The sequence below is a fragment of the Bufo bufo genome, chromosome 3 (genome assembly GCF_905171765.1).
Source record: "Bufo bufo chromosome 3, aBufBuf1.1, whole genome shotgun sequence".
Lineage (NCBI taxonomy): Eukaryota > Metazoa > Chordata > Amphibia > Anura > Bufonidae > Bufo > Bufo bufo.
In genome coordinates, this window is record NC_053391.1 from 563001381 (window position 1) to 563029073 (window position 27693).

Below are 27693 nucleotides of genomic sequence, written 5' to 3' on the forward strand. Positions count from 1 at the left end.
AATACTTTTATCCATGTAGTGTATGTAGAGAAATACGTTGTACAGAGATACTGTATATGTGTGTGTATGTGTATATAAATATATATATTATTCATCTACACACTTTCTTTAATACTAAGATTTTATATTTAAAAAAAAAAAACTAAAATTCTGGCAAAAAGAGGACTTTACAAACATAAACAACTTAATTTTCTAGTTAATACCAAGAAAGATTCTGAGTCGGCCCCAGTGAAAGGTGGCACCGTGACTGACCTAGGTGAGTTTCTCTCTGCTTTTCTGATTTTTGTCATTTCTACAATAAGTGAAGCCTGGAAGGGGCTGCTGTGCTGGGAACCCTCAGCATCTGTCACCTTCTTTGAGCTTTATTTGGGAGGTGGGGACATAAACAGCATACATTGTATCAGAATTTTGTCAGAATTATTTTAAAGTTACACATCTGTCACAAAAGGGATAGTTGTTTTTAAACTCAATATTCACAGGAAATAAATGTAAAGAATTTTTGGCTGTTTTTCTTCGGCAGTACTATGCCATTGAAAGTTAAATACAAAATATTGTCCTTCCTTAGCAGATAGTGATAAAACTCCTATATAGATATGGACCTGATTGTTATTTTACCACTGCTGTTAGGGAACAATGTTATCGGTTAGTAGAATTGGGATGACAGTGACTATTTTTCTTATGATAGGCCTGGATAAAGATGTCCACAGAAGAGCACTGCACTTATCCATGTAATGTGTGATGCTTTCAGTCACTCATCCCCTTTCCACTCTGGTCGCAGTGAATGCTCTGACTGAGAAAGTCAGACAAGGCCATTTGCTGCGCATTATCAACCTTTCACATAAGGACTCTGAGACCTCTATTTTCATAGACAGTGGGGCAGCAGGGAAAAATTAACGTCTAATATTACCTTTATTTTACCTGCCTTGTGAAATGTATTTGCTAGCTGAAGTCAACCTATATGTCACTGACTGTCACTTTTTTTAAAATATATAAAACAGATGAACAGGAAGACGAGAGTATGGACGCTATAACTAAGGTGAGAGTTGCGTGGCTTTAAGTTTTGATAAAACCCTGCATCTACGTTTAATTCTGTACTTTTTTTTTTCCTAATGTGATCAGTGGTACAAAGGAAACTAGAACTAAAAACTAAACACACATTATACATTATTTTCATTTTATAGTTCTTTGGGTATGTTAGCACAGTGTGGATTCTGTCCGGATTAAAAGGGGTTATACAGCACTAAAAGAGTGGCCCAGATCTGCCCGACCCAGGGTGGGGGTGATGCTCACCTGATTCCCGCCGCTGGATCCGGTCTGTTGGGTTCTTGGGCCAGCAGTTTAGCTCCCATGTGCGCTGAGGACAACATCAGTCAACGGGGCACACGTCACCACTGCAGCCAATCACGAACCACAGCTGTGACCTGCTCCCCCTGCATCACATGTGACCTCGTGCTTTATGCGAGGGGAGTAGGTCACCATTGCAGCCTGTGGTTGGCTGCCGCAGTCAATGTGCCACCTCGACAGATGTTGTCCTTGGCGCATGTGGGAGCGGAATTGCTTGGCCGTGAACCTAACAGACTGCATCCAGCGACGGGGATCAGGTGAGCATCAACCCCATCCTGCGTCGGGCAGGTCTGGGCCACTCTTTTAGTGTTTGATAACCCTTTTAAGCAGGGATTTCTGTACCTCGACCTAAACAGAATCGGGTTTGGGGTTTCTCTGTCATTTCATTGGGGGAACACAGAAATTGGGTTATAGTTTATTGCCACTAGGAGGTTAACACTAAGAAAAAAAGTTAGTTTTTTCTACACAAACTATACCCAGCCTATACACATAGCATTACATGTCTATTTACCTGAATCTACTTACTTACATTCGGTGTCGGGGGGAAGCAGCCAATGGCAGACAGGGCCAAGCTTCCCTAGTGTCACCTGCGATTCTAGGAAGGCTCGTCACCGCCTGCCATTGGCTGCTTCCCCCGTCACCAGATGTTTTGATCCGCGGACGGGGAGAAGCAGCTGCGTAGGTGGTGGACCAGGAGCCGCACGGGGAGCCAGGTGAGTAGATTCAGTGTGAGGGACCCGGGCATATGGGGAGCATTTTTTAGACTCGGATAACCCCTTTAACTTTATGTCAGTAGGAGGCAGATTCTGTCACCAGATCAATCTCCTTTCTTTTCCTTTCCTTTCACCAACCCTGGCTTCCTTAACTATCTTCAGGGCAGGTAAGTACCCCCCTGAAGACCTCCCCGCACCCTCTGCAGCCTCTTGCCTACCGCATCCTACCCTGGGCACGGTTGCAGCCATGTTTTTTTTGTGTTTATGGACCCGTGCCATGTCCAAGAAAGGACATGTCCTATGTTTGGCCACATCTTGCGGATCGTGGACACATTTAAGTAAATTGGCCTCACCTCAATCTGGGGTGCACACGGCTGTTGCCTGTATTTTGGGGATCTATGGTTTGAGGTCTGCAAAATGAACATGGCCATCGCACAGTCATGTCAATGTGGCCTTAAGTGATAGGAGAAAGGATTGCGCTGCAAGAGAGGATTCTTTTAAATGTTCCTATTATTTTCTCTTTCTTACATTCGGAAAAATCTTCAGTTAGATGGACCACATTCAATCATAGATTTTCAACAGATGCATGGAAACCTAAAATGCAGTGAAAAAAACGCACTATGGTGTAGTATGTTCAAACACCTGTCGCATCAGATGTATGCGATATACTCACAAGGATCGCTTGTAATGCGCATAGAGAGAGACCGGTGTGCCTTCAGTCAAGGAGCTCAGGTTGTAGGGCAGGTCAGGACCAGAAGCCGTCAATTCAGAAGATCTTTGTCTGAACTAGGATCCTACCAGGAGAGCGTCACTCCAAGATATCACCCGTCTCACACTTCCATAAGGCTCAAAAAAGGAAGGAAGGCGCAAAGATGGTGAAGTACGTACCAGTGGTTGCAATTGAAAAGGGTTTATTGTACTTACAAAAAACACAGGAATAAAATCGTGTTAAAAACAATGTATGCTGCCCGACCCGGGTTTCGCCATAATGCTTCGTCTGGGGCGTTAATTGCTGAGTGGAGACAGCTGAATTTAAGTTCACACAGGGTACCTCCCTTCTGGTGTGCGGCACCGTGACCTCTCAACATATTTTAACATATTTTAAAACATTTCATTGTAATACATAAAAAGGGGGTGGGAAAAAGAAAAGAAAAAAGAAAAAAATTACCAGGTTCAAACTACACATATATAAAATCAGACATCAACATAAGGACCCAATGACAGGAATATAGCAGTTGCAAAACCTATAATCCTATCTTTTTAAAAAAAAGAAAAAAAAATATATATATTTTTTTTTTTCTCTCCTTTGGTACTCAAAATATACAGGCATTAACATCACATTCTATATTCAACCCATGAGGTTGAATCATATTTTCAAAACCTGCAGCAGGAATTTAATATCCCCAAGGAGTGGTTTTATAAATATCTTCAAATAAGACATGCCCTTGAGGTCACGATGCGGAAGGGATGTGAGATAGCTCAAATGGAGGTGGTCCATAAGCTTGTTCTTCCGTCGGGAGGGGGAAAAAGAGGGTTAATATCACAGGTGTACGCTCTTCTAATGGAAAAATTCTTAGAGGGATATCCGCTTTCAAGAATGAAAAAGTGGGAGGCTGACGTGGGGGATATGTCTAAGGATATGTGGGAAGATATTTTAGAAGCAGTCCCCAAGGTGTCTCTAAGTGAACAGGGCAAACTGTCCCAACTATTTATTATACACAGAGTGTACAAAACACCGGTGTTCCTGAAAAAGATAGGAGTAAGAGGTGATGACAAGTGCCCAAAGTGTATGGAAGATGGTGCAGACTTGTTACATATGCTGTGGTCTTGTCCAGTAGTTGGTAATTATTGGGAGGAAGTTGTAGAGATGATTAATAGTAAATTGACATTAAGAATTCAAAAAGATCCTAAGGTGTGTATTCTGGGGTATGTGTCTGAAATTGGAGGGAATGAACCGGTTAGGGTCGCTGTGGGGAGATTGCTATATGTGGCCAGGAAACTGATTGCTATGAGGTGGATCCAGGGAAGTCCGCCCACACTGAGCGAGTTTGAACGGAAGGTGCATGACATGCTGGTACTTGAAAAAGGGGTGTATGTGAAGAGAGGGTGTCCTCAGAAGTTCGAAAAAATGTGGACTGAATGGTTATCTAATACCCACGTGGTTATATAGACATGTGATGGCCAAGACCAATGTTAGGGTTGGGGGGTTAGGGTAGGGTAAGGGGGGGAGGGAGTTTGGAAAGGTCAAGTTTCTGGTAATTTTTTTGCCCATAATATGTTTTAGCAAAGGTATATGTATTGTATGGATTCATGATAATACTGAGTGGTGATATACATATGAGTATTGTTGTTCACTGAATCCGCATTGTGGATAATGTAAAGAAAGAAAAAGTCAACGTATTGTATTATGTTATAATATGTATTTATTGTTTAATAAAAACGATTTGATTCAAAAAAAAGAATATACATCCACTCTACCTCCCTCCTATTTAGAATTGCGACAAAATCTCCTCCACGTACTGGATTGTGGACTATCTCGATCCCAGTAAAACGCAAACCCCTAGGATTTTTTTCATGATGGATTTTAAAATGCAAAGAGACACTTTGTGACTCGAGTCCCTTTTTTATATTGCAGATGTGTTCCTGAACTCGGGTCTTGAGACTCCGTGTGGTCCTACCCACGTATTGGAGGCCACAAGGGCACTCCAATAGATAGATAACACCCACATGGTTACAGGAGATGTTACCTTTTATTTTAAAAATAGCTCCATCTCTTTTATTAGATTGTATAGTTTCCACAGACAAAACTCGATCTTTTTGGATGCGGTTTCTGCAGGGTATACAGAAACTGCACCAAGTGAATTTGCTCTTATTTGTTACCATGCGTTTTTTATTATTTGTTGCAAAACTGGAGCTGTGGACCAACCTGTCCGTCAGGTTGCGCGCTTTCTTAAAGATTATAGGGGGTTTGTCTGGGAGGTAGAGTGGATGTATCTTTAAGAAAGCGCGCAACCTGACGGACAGGTTGGTCCACAGCTCCAGTTTTGTGAGTATATCGCATACATCTGATGCGACAGGTGTTTGAACATACTACACCATAGTGCGTTTTTTTTCACTGCATTTTAGGTTTCCATGCATCTGTTGAAAATCTATGATTGAATGTGGTCCATCTAACTGAAGATTTTTCCGAATGTAAGAAAGAGAAAATAATAGGAACATTTAAAAGAATCCTCTCTTGCAGCGCAATCCTTTCTCCTATCACTTTATCTAACAGACTTTTTCCCACATTGTCTTGGGATCTGCAGCGCTTGAGTGGACCTATTTCCTATACAGAGACTTTGTGCTTTTATTCTATTTGTTTTTAATGTGGCCTTAAGGTTTAGTGGGGGTTCTGACAAAATCGGGAATAAACAGCAGTGCATTGTGTAAACAAGGACTATGCATTACTTATCTGTGTATTTAAGGGGTATAGCTCAGTAGTAGAACATCTGACTGCAGATCAAGCTTACTTTTCTGTTCTTAGGAAGAAGAAGAGAACTCTACAGTGATCAAAAGTGAACAAGTGAAAACCTCTGACCTTCATGAGGATAATGTAACTGAACAAACACACCACATTATCATCCCCAGCTATGCTGCATGGTTTGATTATAACAGGTAGCAAATAGTTTTCTTGGAGATTTTTTTTAAAGGGGTTCTCTGTGATTTACATATTGATGACCTATCCTGAGGCTAGGTCATAAATATAAGATCAGTGGGGGTCCGACTCCCCGCCGATCAGCTGTTTGAGGAGGCAGTGACATTGTGGTAAGCACTGTCGCCTCCTTGCAGCTTACCAAGCTTACGCCGAACATTGGTTCGCAGCTGTGCTTTGTTTTGCAGCTCAGCCTGAGTCACTTAAATAGGGCTGAGCTGCGCCTCGGCCATGTGACCAATGAACGTGACGTCACATGGCCTAGAATGAAGCCCAAACGCTCAGTCATTGATTTTTTTTAAATCAAATCATTTTTATTCGTTTTTTCATAGGTAAAAATAAAATATTAATATCATTGCACGTACATATTACAGTATGATATACATAATCTCAGTTAATTGATACAGATTATCAAAGCAGTATCACACATTATGCATGTTATCCAACAACAGTGCAAGATATTAATGATTTTCTATGAGTAAAGAATTGTATCTATCTTAACCAATTCACTCTTCTTTAACCTTCAACCCCCCCCCCCCCCCCCCCCCCCAGGCGATGAAGCGGGCACGACATCAACCGCTCAGCTGAAATCCATAGGATAACCATCATTCCTTGAGTACCATACCAGATCACCAAGCATATCAACCCATCCATGTATGACTTACATTCACAGGCATAAGCACGTGTACCCATAACACTATACTGCCTTCTTATAGAAGCAACTCCACATTGAGAGGCCTAATTACATTGCACCAGTCCTATAGTCCACCCATTTGTCTCATATTTTGTTAAACTTTTCCAGGCACTGCCTCTTAAGATATACTCCCTTTTCTAGGAGAAGGATATCGGTCATTCTGTTCAGGAATTCTGGCCTTGATGGGGCCTGGGGTCTAAGCCAGTATTTAGCGCTCACAGACATTGATGACTTATCCTGAGAATAGGCCATCAATATGTAAATCCTGGAGAATCCTTTTACTATGTTCTCAAATAATCAACTGTTTTTCTTTCTTAGAATGCCCACAGCATTGCTTGAACGTTTGTATTTTGTATTTCACCTTCTGAATTCTTTCTCTTTTTTTTTTGTAGCGTACATGCCATTGAGCGTAGAGCACTACCTGAGTTTTTCAATGGCAAGAACAAGTCTAAAACTCCAGAGATGTGAGTGCTACCTAATTTTATATCTTTTGTTCTTGGTGCAGTTTTAATCGGTGTAGCCTCAGTTCTCACGTTTGCCCACATAGAATGGAATTAAGGGCCTTAAAGGGATATTCCTATCTGAACACTTATGGCATGAAAGATGTCCTATAGGTCCTGTGGATATCCCATAAATGTCCAGATGGGAATACCCCTTTAAGTTTGCAGATGCTTCATTTAGATTTTTTTCCTAAACTGAACATGTAATCATTCAGACATTGTATTTTCTGTTCACTAGATATTTAGCATATCGAAACTTCATGATTGACACGTATCGGCTCAACCCTCAGGAATACCTCACTTCAACAGCGTGCCGTCGGAACCTGGCAGGGGATGTTTGTGCCATTATGAGGTGCGTGTGACTGGAACTGCAGGTGAAAGAGCTAAAAGGCATTTATGAAAATTGCAATTTAAATTGAATCGTTTTATGCCTCTCGGTACGTGAATTTGTGTGGATAACTGTATTTTATATTTTTTTTGCAGGGTTCATGCCTTCTTGGAACAGTGGGGTCTAATCAACTATCAGGTTGATGCTGAGAGTCGCCCAACACCCATGGGACCACCACCTACTTCTCATTTCCATGTTTTAGCTGATACCCCATCAGGGCTGGTACCACTGCAAACTAAAACACCACAGGTGATCTTTTGTAACATCATATGCAGTTGTATTTATTTGTGTGGAAATACTTTGTGGGACAGTCATTTTTTTAAAATTATTTTCTCATTCGTTATATTGGCACTTTAAATTCAAGGCAAAAATAACATCTTTAAACTCAAGGCAATAAAACCTCAGGTTCAAATATAATATGTTAGAGGTAGTTTTGGTGTTGGCACTGCTGTCTCTTTGGGATATACTGGGAGTGGTGCTCAGCAATATAGACCAAATTCACTTGTAATATGTAGAAGAAACAAACTTGCGGCACTCAGGTTCTGTTCATATCTGTATCGCCGGCTCCATAGTGGACTCCGTCTTGTATGCACTGCTATTTTTCCCGTCAAAGCAATGGATAACTCAGTGGAAACAGACAGTCCCCATTATAAATCAGTAGGATTTGTCATTTGAAAGATCCAGCAGAGCATTGTGGCTTCCATTTGTAACAGCTGATCGCGCACAGAGCCATATAAAGAGGCCAGTTAATAACTTTGGGACGCTTTTACTTATCCAGGCCATTCAGAGACTGTTTTCTCGTGACACATTGTACTTCATGTTAATGGTAAATTTGAGTCAATATGTTTTGCCTTTATTTATAAAAAAAAAATCCAAAAGGTAACAAACATTTGAAAAAATTCACTGTTTTCTAAATTTGAATCTCTCTGCTTTTAAGACAGATGGTGATGCCTCATAAAATATTAATTAATTAACATTCCCCATATGTCTACTTTATGTTGGCATAATTTTGGTAATGCAAATTTTTTTTTTTTAGGACGTTAGAAGGTTTTGAATTTTAGAAGCAATTTTTAAAATTAGATAACACTAGACAGACAGTGGCTGAGAAATGATGGTTCGGTGCACTCCCCACGACACACCCAATGTCGATGAGGGAAGAAGCAGAGGAAATAATTGGGGGGCACTCACCTATTCAGTACTGCATGGAATTGTGAATGATCAATACATGTGAAATAATCTATGAAAAAATATAGGAAAATTTATTAAAAACCACCAAAACCTATAAAATACCACTTTACAAAAATGTAGTCTGTGGATGTCCAGTTGGTCACCCTGGTGATCGACCGAATCCAGCCTGACATCGATTGCAAAAAATGAAAAAATAAAAAATGAAGAATAAATAAAAATAAGTAAAAATAAATAAGCAGTTGTAAAATACTGTTAAAAATACAATAAAAAAATACAATGTAGCTCCGTTGCAGTGTCCCAATTATTCAATGCTGTATTCCAATATATATTGAGTCTGCTATCATGTCAGATCGTGAGCAATTGATGGCAGATGCAGCGTCTATTTAGAACTCCAAATGATGTTATTATTATATAAGTCTATATCGATAGTACGCTGTATGGATGCTGGTAACCATTTATAAATTGTGTTAAAAGAGCAACAATGTCTGTTGGATGGCGAAGAGTAGTTAGAGATCCTCTTTATATAAAGCAATAGTTAATAATCATAAATAACTATATCGATATTCTGCAGTAATGAGTGATCTCTTATTAATAATGGCTTTAAAAGCAGTTGTTAGTACGTTACCAATCCTGTGGAAAACGGCTTGTATCTCCAATCCGCACCTTTGTTGCTAGACTCACTGTGTGTTTGCTGCTTTGTACGCCGACTTGCCACATGGCGTCCCACGTGGTCGGGAGTTGTACTGCTATTCAATCACAAGAGGGTGGTTTGCAAGTAATGAATGTTGCGGTGTTTGTCGCTTCCAATATATCAGGATGGTTAGAAGAGAAGACCGTCAATCTTGCCAAAAATGGAGATTGTAGTCTGTAATTGTTACCACTAGTTGACTGCTTGTTATACATTAACCAAACGCGTTTCGGAGCTACGTGCTCCTTCAGTGGCCTGAAAAAATTTCCAGAGTCAGCTTTTTTAAGGACGAGTTCAGTTCTCACGTCACTTTGTGGGGCTTACGTAATAGAACCAACCCATAAATGACCCCCCATTTTAGAAACGACACCCCTCAAACTATTCAAAACTGGTTTTAGAAATGTTGTTACCTCTTTAGGTATTTCATGGGAATTAAAGCAAAATAGAGGTGGAATTTGAAAATTTAAAGGGGTTATCCCACCTTTCAATTTTCAGGCCGTCGCATTGCTTTCCCGCTCTTCAACCCGCTCAGTCATGGGGCGTTGTCCTCTGTATTGACTGACAGCGGAATGAGCGCTCTGCAGCTCCACTGACTCCGCCTACCCTGCCTGCGTGCGCGCTCCCGTGTCAGCCGTACCTTCTGCCAGCAAGCACCTCATACTCTCCTCCCTTCATGCTCCCCGATCCCATGTGCTCCACAATGAATTCTCCAATTTTTTTCCATGTGTAACATAATGGCCAGACCTCCACTTCTACCTGTGGACATGTGCAGTGACATTTGACACTAAAACAGGCGATTTTAGGCATCATCGCTTGCACTCTTTCACTTACATAGCAGTGCTGACACTCTCTCACTGCTCCCGGACTTGCAGGCTCTACTCTAGGTTCGCTCTAGTGCTGCACAACAAACAGAGCATGGGCGGATACGATTCAGAAGCAAGACAAGATACTGAAAAACCGCGCATGCGCGGCCGCCGTGCACGTTCATGGAAGAAAGGCATCCACAGTCTATATCGAGGTTGTTTCGGCCGCCGCGAAAGCGCGGCCATTGCTTTGGGCCTGGTGAAAGGTGGCCGTAACCAAGGGAGAACACGCAACAACAGTGAGGTAACTGGGGGAGGATTATATTGAATATGTTGCAAATTAGGTAAATGATTATATTTAGGAAAATTCACAGTATCGCATTGCGGACTGATTTAAACCTATTCATTTTGATGGGATAACCCCTTTAACTTTATTTGCAGATTTTCCATTTTAATAATTTTTTTCCTGAAACACATCAAGGCTTAACAACAAAACAAACCTCAACATTTATTACCCTGATTCTGCAGTTTACAGAAACACCCCATATGTGGTCGTATACTGCTGTATGGGCACACGGCAGGGCACAGAAGGCAAGGAGTGCCATATGGTTTTTGCAGGGCAGGTTTTGCTGGAATGATCTTTGGGCACCATGTTGCATTTGAAGAGACCCTGAGGTATCCCCACAGTGAAACCCCCCCCAAAAATTACCCCATTTTGTAAACTGCACCACCCAAGGAATTTTTAAGGGGTGTAGCAAGCACTTCAGTCAACAGGTGTTTCCTAGAGTTTTTAATACTTGGCTGTGAAAATGGAAAATTATATATACCGTATTTCTCGCCCATATTCATTGGGTGACACAGAGACCGTGGGTATAGCTATGTCCTCTAGGAGGTGTTGACACTAGTTAAAGCTGTTAGCTCCTCCCCTGGCAGGTATACCCCCTCCAGCCTGGAGAGAGAGCTTCAGTTTTTTCTAGTGTCAATAGGAGGCAAGACCTCCCTGCTCTGCAGGGATCTCCTGAAGATTTTTTATTTTAGTTTATTTTTTTCCTTCTTTTTCAGATGGGAAAACATGGACGCCTCGCCTCCCTGTTCTCCCGGGGTCGAGTTGCGCCAGTGCCGGTCATCCGCACTGCTGCCTCCCCCACAGAAGACAAGGTGGACCAGGGCAGCCTCGCTCCCCTGCATCCCGCCAGCCAAGGGGTCACCTAGGTCCGCCAAAGAGGAGACCCTCCAGCCATACCAGACTCCTGCCACTCCGGTGCCAGCTGCTGAGGGGGTGACCCTACTGGAAAAAGGTACCTTATGGGCCCACTTAGGGAGGGTGAAGAGAAGAGGAGGAAGATAGGTGAGTACACTGGACTAAGTGAGTATGTTAACCCCCTCCCTCCCCTTCATAAACTAAAGGGTTCTACGGAAAAAGACTCCCCTTTGGCCAGACATGGGCTTCATTTATCACTAGCCCAGCTTCCAACAGTCTTCCTTCCCTCCCCCTCTGGGCCGTTGATATTCGGGCACATAAGGGGGTTAATGGCCAGGTCCCCGCAGGCACTATTATATTAACAGCGGGCTCCGTGCGCACCGCTTTGGTCGGGTGTGGAGAAAAATCTTGTTTTTTCGCCCCATAAGACGCACTTTTCCCCCCCAAAAAGTGTGGGGAAAATGCCCCTGCATCTTATGGGGCGAATGTTGACATTTTTACATCGCAGGCTGCGATGTATGAGCGAGCGGGGAGAGACTGGGAGGAGGAGCTGGGGGTCGGCAATTGCGGTGGGGCCGGTGCAGTCACTGTACTCCGGCCCCGCCGCTCCAGTGCTGCACTATACAAATATAAAATGTCTCATTCAATTAAAAGTGATTTAAACATGCCCCCCCCCCCCCCCCCCCCCATGAATGAAGCAGGCGGCACAGGCACGTGACGTCAGTGAGTGACGCGCCGGCCGTCCGGCCTGCCTGCCTGCGTTGTACAGAAGCTGTTAGGGTGTACGGTAATATTAGGAGGGAGGGGGCATGTTTAATCACTTTTAATTGAATGAGACATTTTATATTTGTATACTGCAGCACTGGAGTGGTGGTGGTGGGGGGGGGGGAATCTGTGGATGACAGTTTTATGGGGGACATCTGTGGATGGCACTGTTATGGGCTGGGGGGGTCTGTGGATGCCACATATATAACAGTGCCATCCACAGATCTCCCCCATAACAGTGCGTCATCCACAGATCCCCCCCCATAACAGTGCGTCATCCACAGATCCCCCCCATAACAGTGCGTCATCCACAGATCTCCCCCATAACAGTGCGTCATCCACAGATCTCCCCCATAACAGTGCGTCATCCACAGATCTCCCCCATAACAGTGCGTCATCCACAGATCCCCCCCCATAACAGTGCGTCATCCACAGATCCCCCCCCATAACAGTGCGTCATCCACAGATCCCCCCCATAACAGTGCGTCATCCACAGATCCCCCCCATAACAGTGCGTCATCCACAGATCCCCCCCCCATAACAGTGGGTCATCCACAGATCCCCCATAACAGTGTGTCATCCACAGATCCCCCCCATAACAGTGTGTCATCCACAGATCCCCCCCATAACAGTGCGTCCTCCACAGATCCCCCCCCCATAATAGTGCCATCCCCAGTAATAGTGCCATCCACTTGGGGCGTGGCCAACTGCCGACATGAGCGCACACACTTGAAGCCTGCTCCGAGCCCAGTACTGAATCCTGCAGCATCCTGACATACTGGCCGCTCCAAACATTGAGTGGCAAGTGCAGAACAGGAGGAGATGGCCTGGGAAGGTGACGATGGGCCCCAGCAAAGCGCAATCAGCCGCTGAAAAGCTGAAAGAGTATGTGAGGCAGGAGGCCCAAAATGGCGCCGGCACCCCTGCTACACCGCGGGCGGCAGTCACGCGAGGTCAAGCAGCGCAGCAGACAGAGGCAGAAGGCTCGGGGGAGCCAGAGGTAACCCTAAATAAACTGTCTCTCATCAGCTCCTGGCAGCAATTTCCACTTGTCAAACATCGCTTACCTGCAAAATAGAGGAAGTGAAGGTGGATCTGGGCCTGCTGAGACAAGATGTGCATCAGCTCAGGGAGCGAGTGCGTCACACAGAAGACAGGGTCTCGGCTCTAGAAGACCTCACAAGACCACTTGTACGCAGAGTGAATGATGTGGAGAGGTCTGTGAATTTATGGCAACAAAAGTGTGATGATCTTGAGATCAGAGCCAGACCTACAACGTCAGGATCCTGGGACTGCCAGAGAGAGCGGAGGTCTCGGATCCGGCTACTTTTCTAGAACTTTGGTTCAAGGCACAATTTCCTGAAGCGCCATTTTCAGACGCCTACGCCGTTAAGAGAGCGCATCGGGTTCCTGCTAGACCTCCCCCTCCAGGAGCTCCCCCAAGGCCCCTACTGGCGCGAATGCTTAATTGGAAAGACAGAGATCTCATCTTGAGTCAAGCAAGGAATAAGCAGGACATCAAACCTGAAAGTGCGAATATATCGCTGTTTCCTGACTTTTCAGCTGAGCTGCAAAAGAAAAGAGCCACCTTCATCTCGGTCAAGCGTCGGCTACGTGATTTAAACCTGCAATACTCCATGGCCTATCCGGCACGTCTTCGGGTGATAGATGGAGAGACGGTCTTTTTTGTTGATCCCAAGGAGGCGGAGGAATGGATCTCCAAGAGGCCGAGTCGCCCAGGGCCTCACTGATGCTTTTGCCTCCGAAGATGCCGCAAGTATCCAGTTCACACTGACATGCTTCACTGCTAGATGTGTTCCGATGACTTTTAACATCAATGTCCGAGACCAGGGAGAAATCCCCTCATTTTATACTAGCACAGTGGCTTAGCGAATAGTACCACATTTTATGTTGGCGGAGACGCCATTACTCTTCCATCCTTCCCCTCATTGCCTCCCCCCCCTCCTCTCTCTCTATTCTCCTTTATCTAATCAATATATGTGCACGCAGTATGCAATACTATCCCATTGTGGCGGGGCCGAGCAGACACCTGCATAGATTTAGGGCTCATTCAGACGGCCGTATGCTGTCCGCAAAAATACTGAATGCTATCCGTTTTTTTGCGGATCCGCAAAAAAACGGATCTGCAAAAAAACGGATAGCATTCAGTATTTTTGCGGACCCTTAGACTTCAATGGGGCATGTCCTGATTTTCACGGACAAGTATAGGACATGTTTCATTTTTTTTGCGGATCCGCAAAAAAACGGATAGCATTCAGTATTTTTGCGGACAGCATACGGCCGTCTGAATGAGCCCTTAACATCACATTGCACTATGCAGGTCTCCGGTAACTCAGCCACATCACAGGATGGCATTAATGTCATCACTTACAGGTTCATTCATTTATCTGTTACTCTACAGTTAAGTTTTACACTGTTTACTCTGTTTAAGGCATGTTGCACTAGTCGCATTACTTCAGCGCAGAGGGTATATGAGAGGGTCCTCGTTCTCCTGAAGAGGGGGCACTGGGGTATCTGTAGAATAAGCTATTAATGTACCGATGGCAGATTTAAATGTTGTCTTCTGGAATGTAAGAGGTTTGGGCAACCCTAGAAAAAGGATTGCTGTATTCTCTCATCTCCGACAGTATAATCCTCACATTTTGGGGTTGCAGGAAACTCACCTGACGCCAGAAACAATAGAATTAAGAAGCCATGGGTCCAGTGGTCTCTGAACGCGTATGGATCTACGCACTCCAGAGGAGTAGCTATACTTGTTCACAGAAACATTAGATGGGAAGTTCAGCAATCGGTGGTGGATCCTGAGGGGCAGTATATTCTTGTTTATGCATTCATTAATTGTGCTCCGTATGTTGTGGTCAATATATATAATCCCCCCCCCCCCCCCGCCACTATAACAATATTCCAGGTGGTGATGAGCTTCGCTGCGCAATTCCCCAATGCCAAATTTCTTTGCATGGGAGATTTCAATCTAGTGATGCATGAAGACATGGATAGATTCCACTCAGTAGGGAGAGGAGGTGATTGCACTCAGCATGCCACTAATCTTTCTAGAATGATTAAAGAACTGGGGTGGTTGGGTTTGTGGAGACCGAGGCATCCACTTCAGAGGGAGTACTCCTGCTTCACTCCAGCTAGAGGTGCACTATCCAGGATTGATTATCTTCTGGGCAGTGCCGCAGTATACACAGATCTTAAAGATATTAGTTATGGATCACAGGGGCCCCTCGGATCACGCACCGGTTTTTGCTCAAATTAGACTTCAGGATAGTGTCAAACAGAGTGTCAAGACGCGTGTTCATCCATTCTGGTTGTCCCTTATGACCACGAATGATAGAATCCCTGATCAGCTCCAGCTATTTCTGGAGGTGCAGGATGAGATGACGGATGCATTGCTACTCTGAGAGACATTGAAAGCTTACTTGAGAGGGTGTCTCAAGTCATCTATCTCCTATATCAAAAGAGACTCAGCACGCAAAGAGCTAGAGCTACATGCTATTTGGAAGGAGGCAGAGAACTCCTTCAGGTCTAATCCCTCTGAAGTGAATAGGCAGGATTGGATGCTTAAAGGTAGGCTCTACATGATGCATCTCAAGGAAAAGAGTGAGTGTAAATTATTCTTTTTAAAACAGCAATCCTTTGAGTCGGGTAATCAGGCGGGTAAACTGCTTGCTCACATTGTACGCAGTAATAGTTCCCCCCCCCCCCCCCCCCCCCCCCCGGTCATTAGAATAAAGAACTCTGGGGGTCTAGTGGTAGAATCAGTTAGCGAGATATTGGGATGCTTCAAAGGATTCTACCAAGAGCTCTATAAGTCTGCAGCTCACTATACACCTCAAGAGCTGGGGTCCTAATTAGCGCAGGTAGCACACCCTCAGCTTAGTGATGAGGCAGGAGTCTACTAGAGGCTGACATTTCATTAGATGAAATTCAAATGGCAATAAAGGAGCTGCCAGCAGGCAAAGGGCCTGGCCCGGACGGGATCCCGGTAAAAGTGTACTCTAAATATGTTAATGTATTAGGACCCCAACTTCTTAAACTATATCTAGCCACTCAGCAAAGACACCGGCTACCAGAATCTATGTATGATGCTTCTATAGTTGTGATCCTGAAGCCAGAAAAAAAGACCCTTTGGAGTGTGGGTCTTATAGACCGATTTCGCTCCTGAATCTAGATTATAAAATACTCACAAGACTGCTGGCTACTAGATTGAACAAGGTAATCACCACTATAGTACATAAAGATCAGTCAGGTTTTATACCGGGCAGGTCGACATCTGATAACATTAGGAGAGCACAGGTCATCGCGCAGATAGGAGTGGCAGGAGATAAGCACTGGGCCCTGGCATCGTTGGACACAGCCAAAGCTTTTGACTCAGTGGAAGGGATGTATTTGTTAGAAGTGTTGCAGAACTTTGGATTTGGCCCTAAGTTTATCAAGTGGGTGGAGATACTATACCGACTTCCCAAAGCAAACATACTGGTGAATGGATCACTCTCAGAGTCTTTTGAACTTCATAGAGGCACTAGGCAAGGGTGCCCCCTGTCGCCGCTGCTGTTCGCCATAGCGATAGAACATCTCGCCCTAAGAATCAGACAGGACCCGGTCTTTAGAGGGGTGAGCATAGGAGATAGAACAGATAAAGTTGGATTATATGCGGATGATCTCCTTCTCTTTATGGATGAACCTGACACTACGCTCCCTAGAGCGATTGATATAATAGAAAGGTTTGGAGAGTACTCGGGTTTACACATAAATTGGATGAAATCAGCACTTATGCCCCCGCGGGCACACACGTGGCCCCCGCAATACTGCAATTTACCGGTAGTAGAACGTTTAAAGTATCTAGGAATTCTGATCACCAGGGATCCCCAATTGGCGTACTCCTTAAATATAGCGCCCTTGGAATCCCTGTTTACTGATAAATTCAGAACATGGAAATCCCTACCGTTATCAACTATGGGGAGACTAAATCTGGTCAAAATGATTCTGTTGCCTAAAGGGCCATACCTCCTGGTGCATGCATGCACACCGATATCCCAGGGATTCTTTGGTCGCATTCATTCATTAGTAGCTAATTTCATTTGGGGGGAATCTAGAAGGAAGCTTTCCCTTAAAGTCCTGCAAAGATCTAAGCTAGAGGGCAGAGCCGCCTTGCCTGATTTCTTCCTGTATTATCTAGCCGGTCAGTTGAAATTCTTATCTCCCTGGATCCTAACGTCAGAATTGCCAAATGCGGAATACTATCTAAGGGAATATCTGAGCATGTCTTCCCTGTGGCCACTGTTAGAGGGGTCACGGTCTGTTCCCCACCGCTTGCTTCCTATACACAAATTGGCCCACCAGGTGTGGAGTGCTGCCAAGATGCAATCATTTAAGGATCTTCCGGATGATATACCGATATGGGACAACCCCATGTTCGCACATCTGAAAGAATTAGAGGGAGGGAATCTGTGGAAGTCTCACGGGGTTCTTATCCTGAGAGATCTATATGTCGGGGGCACCCTTTGTTCCTTCTCGCAGATGCAGGAGAAGTTTGAGTTACCTCGTAATTTTTTCTTTAGTTATCTGCAGCTGAAGCACGCGTTAATAGCTCAATTTCGGGTGGGAGACCGGAAAATTTCAAAATACCCTTTAATAGGTGTTCTAAGATCACAGGGTCCAAGGGGTATCATCTCTGTGCTCTATACACATCTGCTCAATAACCGGATGCTGATGACCCCTCTCGATGTCAAGGAAAAGTGGAAAAATTCCATACCTTCCCTGACGGCTGATGACTGGAATGAAGCCCTGATTGCTCCGGTAAAAGTCTCCCCATCAATTAATAATGGGCTGATTCAGCTGTTTATTCTGCACAGAAGTTACCTCGCGCCCACTAGACTGCACAAAATGGGCAGACTACCTCACAATAGGTGTCACAGATGCTTGTGGGATTGCATGCACTTACAAGGTTTCTGGAGAGCGGTCATAGAGGTGCTGACAACTTTGGTCCCCACTGCAGTACCGCTCTGCCCTAAAGTCTGAGTTTATTCTTTGCTAGAAAAGCCATTGCTCTGAGGTGGATGGCTGACAGAGCACCCACACTGGGTCAATGGAAATCACTGGTCAATCACGCTGTGAGTATGGAGAAAATAGTATTTATTCACAGAAAATGCCCACAAAAGTTTCACAAGGTGTGGGGAGAGTGGTGTTCATCTCCTTTACATTACACAATGCATGCATGTATTCTGTGACTGACGTTATCCATATGCCTGCTGTGTGATCCCCACATTATTGGCACAATTTTGGGGTACATTTGGCTTTCAGGTTGATTTTTATCTCATTTTTTGGGAGGTGAAGTCACAAAAAAAGCTGTTTGTTGTCATTTTTCCAATTTTTTAAATATTTTTTTATATTTTTTTTACATCGTTCACTTGATGGGGTAAATCGTGATATTTTTATAGATCCGGTCATTACGGATACAATGATACCAAACCAAATATGTCTTCTTTTTTTTATGTTTACGTTTTAGGCTACTTTCACACCTGCGTTAGGTGTGAATCCGTCTGGTATCTGCACAGACGGATCCGCACCTATAATGCAAACACTGGTATCCGTTCAGAATGGATCAGTTTGCATTACCATGAACAAAAATAAATAAATAATGCAAACGGATCCATTTTGACTTACACTGAAAGTCAATGGGAGGCGGATCCATTTTCAATTGCACCATATTGTGTCAGTGAAAACGGATCCGTCCCCATTGACTTACATTGTAAGTCAGGACGGATCCGTTTGGCTCTGCATCGTCAGGCGGACATCAAAACGCTGCAAGCAACGTTTTGGTGTCCGCCTCCAGAGCGGAATGGAGACTGGACGGAGGCAAACTGATGCATTCTGAACGGATCCTTATCCATTCAGAATGCATTGGGGCTAAATTGATCCGTTTTGGGCCGCTTGTGAGAGCCCTGAAACGGATCTCACAAGCGGACCCAGAAACGCCAGTGTGAAAGTAGCCTTACACAATAAAAAACATTCTTACAAAAATCATGTTTTTATGTTGCCATTTTCTTAGAGACTTTATATTTTTTATTTTCATTTTTCATTTTTCTGGCTATAGTCTTGTGTGAGGGCTTGTTTTCTGCGGGACGAGGTGACGTTTTTATTGCTACCATTTTGGGATACATACGACTTTTTGATAAATTGATATAATGTTTTTTTGAGAGGTGAGAATAAAAAGCTGTTTTGGCATAATTTTAATAATTATTTTTTTTTTTTTACACCGTTCACTTAATGGGGTAGATCATATTTTTGTATAGCCAATTGAAGTGTTACGGACACGGCAATACCAAACGTGACGTTTTTATTGCTACCATTTTGGGGTACGTACGACTTTTTGATTGATTAACATGTTTTTGGGGAGGTGAGCTCACTAAAAAAATCTGTTTTGGCGCAATGTTTATTCATTTTTTTTATTTATTTTTCTGGCGTTCACCTGATAGGGTAGATCATATGATATTATTTTAGAGCCGGTCGTTGCGGACGCGGTGATATCAAATATGTTTATTTAAGTTTTTTTCTTCTATTTTTAACATTTTTTAAATAACAGATTTGGGGTAAAAAAAAAAAATTATTTATGTGAAGTATTATTTTATTTTTTTTAAAACACTTGTTTTTATTTTACACTTTGTGTCTCCCATAAGGTCATACAAGATCTCTGGGGGACATTTATTTTCATTAATTTTATTTTTTTTACTTGATTTCTCCTGTAACTGGGGCTGACATAGTAGCCCCAGTTACAGGAGAAATACACCCCCAGAAAGACTGTACAGCATAATACAGCGCTGTACAGCCTCATTGCAGGGCTGATCGAGGTCTATGGAAGACCCGTCGGCTCCTGCACTCTCCCGGCCCTGGGGGGCACATGATCACCAGGTCGGGACAGGAAGCAGCAGATCGATTCCTCAGCTGTATACACAGCGCTCATTGAGATCTAGAAGGCAGGAATGGTCCCTGCCTTCTCTCTGTGGTGCCCTGGTGCCCACTCGGCAGCTGCACAATTATTGTGCAGCTGCCATCTCTGAAAGGACGTTCCAGAAGACAGGTGGGGATCCCACAGGTGGAACCTGCATCTATCTGACATTGGTGGCATATCCTATCAATATGCCACCAATATCTGAGTTGACACAACCCCTTTAAGGTGTTTTTGACCCCTCTCATACTACTTTGTTGTGTATCTTCTCTTCCAGACCTCTGCTTCACAACAGATGCTGAATTTCCCTGACAAGAATAAAGAAAAACCAACTGACCTACAAAATTTTGGGCTTAGAACTGATATGTACAGCAAGAAGAACACAACTTCCAAGGTAAGCAGCAATCGTACAAGACAAATATGTCTCAGTTTTAGGAGTACACAGACTGTATAGACCAAAATATCCTTATACCCTAAATAGTCTTAGGTCAATGTGCTTTTTCCCTCTTTTGTGTCATTGGGTGGACAGAGGACCATTGGTGTAGCTGCTGCCACTAGGAGGTGGACACTAATCCAAAAAAGTTTTAGCCCCTTCTACCAACTATACCTATCTTGTAGGCACTGAACTAATTGCTTTTAGCTAAGTGTCTGTAGAAGGCAGGCCCCTTTCTGCCTTTTTTTAATGTTATTTTCACTTTTTTCCTTGGTGGGAAACAGGGGTAGCTATATTTTCTTGTTGTGCCTAGTGGCGAAGACAAACACTGTTGGCCTCCCTCTCAATTCTTCCCTCTTCCAAGAAAGCAAAGTGGAACAGAGCAGCCCTGTTTCTCTGTTACCCACCAGCCCTGGGTTCGCATCTACTCCTCACCACTGACCACTGTTTACCAGTTGCTGAAGGGATGACCATGCTGGTACCGTGGTAGAGCCCAAGTGAAGAGCATGAAGGCAGGGTGAGTATTTCAGGATTTGGGTAAGGTCCCCACTTCTCCCAACTTATTAGGTTGCCGTAGCAGTGGCAACCTCCTTTTTATTTTCCTAGGTGTCCTTATGTCCTTTTCACCCCTTGGCAGTGTTTTGATTCCACAGCAGCGGCAGCCACATTGGGGTTCGTATGCTACTCTCTCCCCTATGTATTCTCAAGGGGTCCATTGGGACCCCCCTCTTGTATTTTCTTCACTGAACCAGGTTTGGCTATGGATAACGCCATGCATTGTTGCTGGGGTGTGTCTTCTACTTGTAGCTGCGCCCTGCAGCATTTTCCAAAGCCTAGGTTCTTGTGTTAGCTGGCTGACCTCATTTACGGCCGACAGCATTACTTAGAGAGATGCTTCTTGTGGCCTACTAGGTCAGGCTATTAAGGTTTCTTCTCTTGGTGGTGGCTGGTCCTCCGGACCTCCTCTCTGCCCTCCTCCCCTTTCTGACTAAGCAGTCTTTTGCAGTGGTCCTCCAATCATGGCCTCCAGATTCATCCCTCCAGGTCTCAGCATGGGTGCTGACATCTGTGTGCGAGACACCCTTTGGCTCTTCTTCTTGTCCTCTCCTCTGGCCTGGACACCCACATCTGCTGTGTATCATGGAAGTTGCCACTTCTGGTAGGACTGTGCGTTTTTTGTACCTCCTCCTCCAACCTCTTCTGTCCTTTCTAAGCCTGAACTTAGAGGTTCTGCGGCAGTTCTCCTAGACATGTCAGAACCTAGTAGCGAATTGTCACATCCAACTTCCACCCCCACTGCCATCTCCTATCTTAACCATTAGAGTGGGACCTGCAGCTCAGTGGTGATTGCATTTTCAGCCGTTATTGTTGAATATGCAAATGTCCATGTTCCGGCACTGTTTGTGTTGCACATACTGGGATTAAACAGTTGGATAGCGGACTTCCTCAACAGAGAACTGATAGACCCAGGAGAGTGGTCCCTCCGTCCCAGCATCTTCAATGAACTGTGCAAAAGTGTGGATAACTAGATATGGATCAGACAACAAGCTTCCCAACTTCATGACAAGGATGTTGGATTCCCAAGCCTGAGCAGTAGATACCCTAGTGCAGTGATGGGGAACCTTTTAGAGACAGAGTGCCCAAACTGCATTCCAAAACCCACTTATTTATCGCAAAGTGCCGACATGGCAATTTACCCTGAATACCACAGTCCAATATAGTATATCTTCAATGTACTTTATCATTTAGCTATAACAGCCTGCCTACATTGCGCTGCCTACGATGTTCATAGTGCGCCCTGCGCTGAGGAATGGCAGGAAAAGTCTAAGGCATATTGGTACACCATAGACTTTTTTCAGGGTTCGGGTGCCCACAGAGAGGGCTCTGAGTGCTGCCTCTGGCACTCGTGCCATAGGTTCGCCATCACTGCCCTAGTGTCTCCACGGCATCACTTCAATATCCTGTAAACTTTACCCCGTCTCCCTCTTCTGCCCTGGATCCTCCAGAGAATCAAATCAGAGGGCATCCCAACAATAGATTGACCCCCACCAGGTGTGGAACGTCGACATTATTAATTCATTTAGCTGATACTCCATGGCTTCTTCCTCTCAGGAACTCCTCTTCCATAAGCATTTAGAGTTGCTATGTTTGACAGCTGCCTGAAATTTGGGTTATTTTTTTTTTTTTATCTCTTTGTTCAAGATCTGTTGTAGGACCTGGAAGTCCTTCTACTGCTGATTGAAGGAACATCAGCTCCCTCCACTTCATTTCTCACTCTCCAGAATCCTAACCTTTCTGCAGCATGGTTTGGACTTGGGGTTTGGACCGAGTTCTCTCAAGGATCAAGTCTTTCAATACTGTTTCTATGTCCTCTGTCTTTGAAGTTGACTACTTGATTTTTTTTCTCCAGGGGGACGCCCACTCTGCTCCACTCTATTATTCCCCTGCTTTGCCGTAGGATCTTTACTTGGTTTTGTATTCCTTAAGTTGGCCATACAATTGAGATAATGATCGGCCGCATGCGGATCATGCCATCAACATGCAGTTTCGGCCAGTGAACAACCAAAGTTTTCCAGCATGGTGGATTCCATTTTCAGCAGACAAGTGTCTGCTGTCGGTGATCCTGAAGGCTCGTTCATGCTAGTTTTTCTGCTATTATGGCCGACTTTAATCTTGTGTGTATGGCCACCTTTACAGTCAGCTCCTTCTGAACCGCTTGAGAAAATTTCATTTCTCGCCCATATTCCTTGGGGGACACAGGAAACCATGGGTATAGCTCTGCTCCCTAGGAGGCGTGACACTAAGTGAAAGCTGTAAGCCCCTCCTCCATCAGCTATACCCTTCAGCCTGGAGAGAGAGACTGCCAGTTTTTTGCTTAGTGTCCAAGGAGGCAAGACACTCCCTGCTTAGGCAGGGTTGCTTTCCTATAATTTTTTATTTTTTGCGTTATTTGTTGTTTTTAATTCGGTTTTTTTCTACTTGCAGGGACAACAGAGGCGCACTAGACCCCTCTGTTTCTCCCGGGGTTGAGTTGCGCCAGTGCCGGTAATGCCGCACTGCCGCCTCCCCCACAGAAGACAAGGTGGACCAGGGCAGCCTCGCTCCCCTGCGTCCCGCCAGCTCAAGGGTCGCCCGCACTCCAAGTCCCTCCCCCGGCTTCCTGCCACTGCGGTGCCAGTAGCTGAATGGGCGACCCTGCTGGACGGATTGAGGGTGAAGACAGCGGATGGTGAGAGTGGCTGCTCCAGCCCCCCCCCCCCCTTTTTCCTCTCCCTCCCACCGCTGCTACGTCTACGCTTGAAGACTCAAGTGTTTTTTTCCATACATCATCAACCCCCCCCCCCCATAGGCATAATTGGGCCGGCAATTTTTACCGGGCATCATTTGGGGGGGACTTCGGTCTTCTCCAGCGGCAGGGCATCAGGGGGACGGCTGTGGGCAGGAGGCCGTCTGCCACATCCAGGCGCGGCCGGGGCCGCTTACTTGGCGCGAACGGCGCCATTTTAGCTTGGCCGGCACTTCATACTTCTCGGGGGTTAAATCATTTTGACGCGCGCGCGGCTCTGCCTTCTCCTTCAGCGCGGCAGGGGGGGGGGGCGGAGCTTCCTACATGCGCTCCGCTGCTTCCTATTTCGTCGGGCTCCACATCTCTAGTGCTGCGTGGAATCCTCTCTGCCGTCCGATCCTGAAGCTCTTCATCTCCGTGCCTGCTGCCACTCCTCCACAGCCTCCTTCAGTCTGCTGCCCTTACTGCTGCCGCTTGCGCTGTCCGCGGGTCTGGTAGGACTGTTAACTCCCTCCGTGCCACCAGTGCTGCTGCCTGGGTGTAATCACCATGTCAGACCCTTCTGCAGCCGCCAAGCCTTGGTACCATGCCTGTACCGCTTGTAGGGAACCCTTTCCCCGGGGGCAGTCTGATCCGCACTGTCCTGCATGCCGGGCTCCACCGCAGCCTCAGTCGCCCGATGTGTCGCTCCCTGCTTCCTCTGACCCGCCTGACTGGGCTAGATCCCTGTCCCAGGCCGTGGAAAGCCTCACCCATGTCGTGGGCCGCCTAATAGACAGGCCGCCTACCCCGCAGGATGCCACTCTTACTGTCGCACCCTCCGGGTCCACCGCTTCTGCCGCTGCGGCGGGTTCACCCTCTCTTAGTGACCCTTCCCGAGCTAGGCACTCTCAGAAGCGTTTTAGAGTAGAGCGAGCCTCCTCCTCGGATGCCTCTCTCTCTCCGCCACGCGTGCGCACTCAGACGGGCCTCTCCTCTCCAAAGGATTCGCCCTCTGAAGGTGAATTGGCGGCTTCGGATTTGGAAATGGACTCGGCCCTGCCATCCAAGCTAGCCTCAGCGATGGGTCAACTCATCTCTGATATTCGTGACACCTTTAAGGTGCAAGATGACCCCCCTAGCTCTGACGCAGCTAGCGTCTCCTTTATCAGACCCAAGCAGGCCTCCAAAGTCTTTCCAATCCACTCTGATTTCTCCTCCGTGGTGTCTCAAGCTTGGGCTCGCCCGGACGCCCGTTTTGTCAATCCCAAGAAGCTGGATATTTGCTATCCTTTTCCAGCCGATGTTGTGGCCACCTGGTCGTCCCCACCCAAGGTGGACCCCCCTGTGGCCCGTCTGTCAAAGAACACGGCCATCCCTGTTCCCGACGGGTCCTCTCTTCAGTCAGCGGAGGACCGTCGCATGGAGACCCTTTCCAAGGGCATTTTTGCTGCCTCCGGTTCTGCCCTCAGACCGGTTTTTGCTTCTGCCTGGGCAGGTAAAGCAATCTCTGCTTGGGGTGTGCAGCTGGAGCAGGAGTTGGACTCGGACGTCCCCATCCAGGACCTACGTTCCTTGGCCCAGCTTATTGTTCGGGCTGGGAATTTTGTTTGCGAGGCCTCCCTTGATGCGGGAGCCCTTATAGCACGCTCCTCCGCCCTGGCCGTTTCCGTCAGGAGGGAACTCTGGCTGAAGGTTTGGAAAGCGGACGCTGCCTCCAAACGTTCCTTGGCGGGGCTACCTTTTGCGGGTTCCCGCCTTTTCGGGGTCCGCCTAGACGAGCTTATTTCGGAGGCCACGGGTGGTAAAAGCACCCATCTTCCTCAACCCCAAGCCAGGGGCGCCCCCCGCGGACGCCCTGGTGCGTCTCGTTTTCGGTCCTCCCGCAGGACCTCTGGGGCTCCCCCCGCAGCTGCCGCTTCGGCCCCTCCCCAGGATAAGCGTAGGAAGCCGTTTTTTCGGGCGCAGCCCTCCTGGCGCAGGCCGCAGGCTGCCCGCACACCCGCAGCAAAGCAGTCCTCTGCCTGAAGGTGCGCCCCCACCCACCCGGGTGGGGGGCCGGCTCCTCCTTTTCAGGGACGTCTGGATGGCTCACGTCTCCGACGCCTGGGCTCTCGAAATTGTGTTTTCTGGATACAAAATCGAATTCGCGTTCTTCCCTCCAGATCGGTTCTTTCGCTCCCGCCCGCCGCGGGACCCGAAAAGCGCGGCCGCGTTCTCCGCGGCTGTTCAAGCCTTACTGGACAGGGGGGTGATTACCCCCGTTCCTCTAGAGGAAAGGTTCCAAGGGTTCTATTCGAACCTCTTTGTAGTTCCCAAGAAGGGAGGTTCGGTGCGGCCCATTTTGGACCTCAAAAGGCTCAACCGTTTTCTCCTCCTTCGACGGTTTCGGATGGAGTCCCTCCGTTCCGCGGTGGCTTCCCTGGAGCGGGGAGATTTCATGTCTTCCATCGATATACAGGATGCCTACCTCCATGTTCCGGTAGCCCGGTGTCACCATCGCTTCCTCCGATTCGCCGTGGGGGACCTTCACTTCCAATTTGTCGCCCTTCCCTTTGGGCTGGCAACAGCCCCCCGGGTGTTCACCAAGGTCCTGGCCCCGGTTTTGGCCTTACTCCGCTCCAGGGGTGTTTTTCTGCTACCGTACTTGGACGATATCCTCATCAAGGCTCCGTCCCTTTCTCAAGCGGTTGCCAGCGTGGATCTCACTCTAGAGACCCTGGCGAGGTTCGGTTGGGTCATCAACTTCCCCAAGTCCTCCCTTCCCCCCTCCAGACAACTGGTCTTCCTGGGAATGCTTTTAGACACGGGAGCGGCGGAGGTACGTCTTCCCTCGGAAAAACGACTGACCCTCCGTCGGGCGATTCGGGGTCTCCTTCTCCACCGTCGACCGTCCTTCCGCTTCTGCATGCGGGTCTTGGGGCAGATGGTTGCCTGCTTCGAGGCGATCCCATTTGCGCAGTTTCACTCCCGCCCTCTCCAACGGGCGATCCTCTCCTCCTGGGACAAATCGCCGGAGTCTCTGGACCTTCCCTTCCGTCTATCGCCTCCGGTGCGGTCATCTCTCCGCTGGTGGTTACAGGCCCCTCTTCTGGGCAAGTCCTTTCTGCCGCTCAACTGGTTGGTGGTTACAACCGATGCCAGTCTCTTGGGCTGGGGAGGCGTGTTTCCTCCCCGATCCGTCCAGGGCATTTGGTCTCCATCGGAGTCCAAACTCTCGATCAATGTCCTGGAGCTGAGAGCGGCCCTTCTGTCTCTGCGACACTGGACTCATCTGCTGAGGGGTCATCCAGTTCGTGTGCAATCGGACAACGCCACGGCCGTGGCGTACATAAACCACCAGGGGGGCACTCGCAGCGCTGCAGCGATGCGGGAGGTCACCAGCATTCTCCGTTGGGCGGAAGCCCACGTCCCGGCTCTATCTGCAATTTTTATTCCAGGGGTGGACAATTGGGCGGCGGACTTCCTCAGTCGCACCACCGTCGACCCCGGCGAGTGGTCTCTTCACCCGGAGGTGTTCGAGGCCATTTGCCTTCGTTGGGGCATGCCGGACGTGGACCTCATGGCCTCCAAGTTCAATCACAAGGTCCCCGCCTATCTGTCCAGGGCCAGGGATCCGGGAGCTTGCGGAGCCGACGCCCTCGTTCTTCCTTGGCGAGGCTTCGCGCGTCCATACATATTCCCTCCCATCCCACTCCTGCCCAAGGTCCTTCGGAAGATCGCGGCGGAAGGCGTCTCGGTGATTCTGGTCGCTCCGGACTGGCCCCGCCGGTCTTGGTACGCCGACCTCATGCTGCTCCTGGCAGACGCGCCCTGGCCGCTGCCCGCCAGGGAAGATCTTCTTTCTCAGGGACCGATCTTCCACCAGCGTTTAAGGTCCCTACGTTTGACGGCGTGGTTGTTGAGACCACCGTCCTGACACGTAGGGGTTTTTCTGCGGACGTCGTCCGCACCATGATCCGCGCCCGTAAGCCGTCCTCTTCTAGGATCTATTATAGGACCTGGAGGACCTATTTGGGGTTCTGTGCCGATCTGGGGATTCCTCCGC

General features: G+C 46.8%; 1 protein-coding gene across 4 annotated transcripts in view; it reads left to right on the forward strand.

Annotated features, from left to right (window-relative positions):
• The window catches only part of SMARCC2 (SWI/SNF related, matrix associated, actin dependent regulator of chromatin subfamily c member 2), a 101249-nt gene that overhangs the window by 44804 nt on the left and 28752 nt on the right, over positions 1-27693 (forward strand). For all 4 annotated transcript variants that reach the window (XM_040425562.1, XM_040425564.1, XM_040425563.1 and 1 more), the window contains exons 12-18: positions 197-256; positions 999-1036; positions 5581-5711; positions 6835-6906; positions 7181-7294; positions 7426-7579; positions 20225-20341. In XM_040425562.1, coding sequence (XP_040281496.1) covers positions 197-256; positions 999-1036; positions 5581-5711; positions 6835-6906; positions 7181-7294; positions 7426-7579; positions 20225-20341 — 686 coding nt within the window. The remainder of the gene's footprint in view (positions 1-196; positions 257-998; positions 1037-5580; positions 5712-6834; positions 6907-7180; positions 7295-7425; positions 7580-20224; positions 20342-27693) is intronic.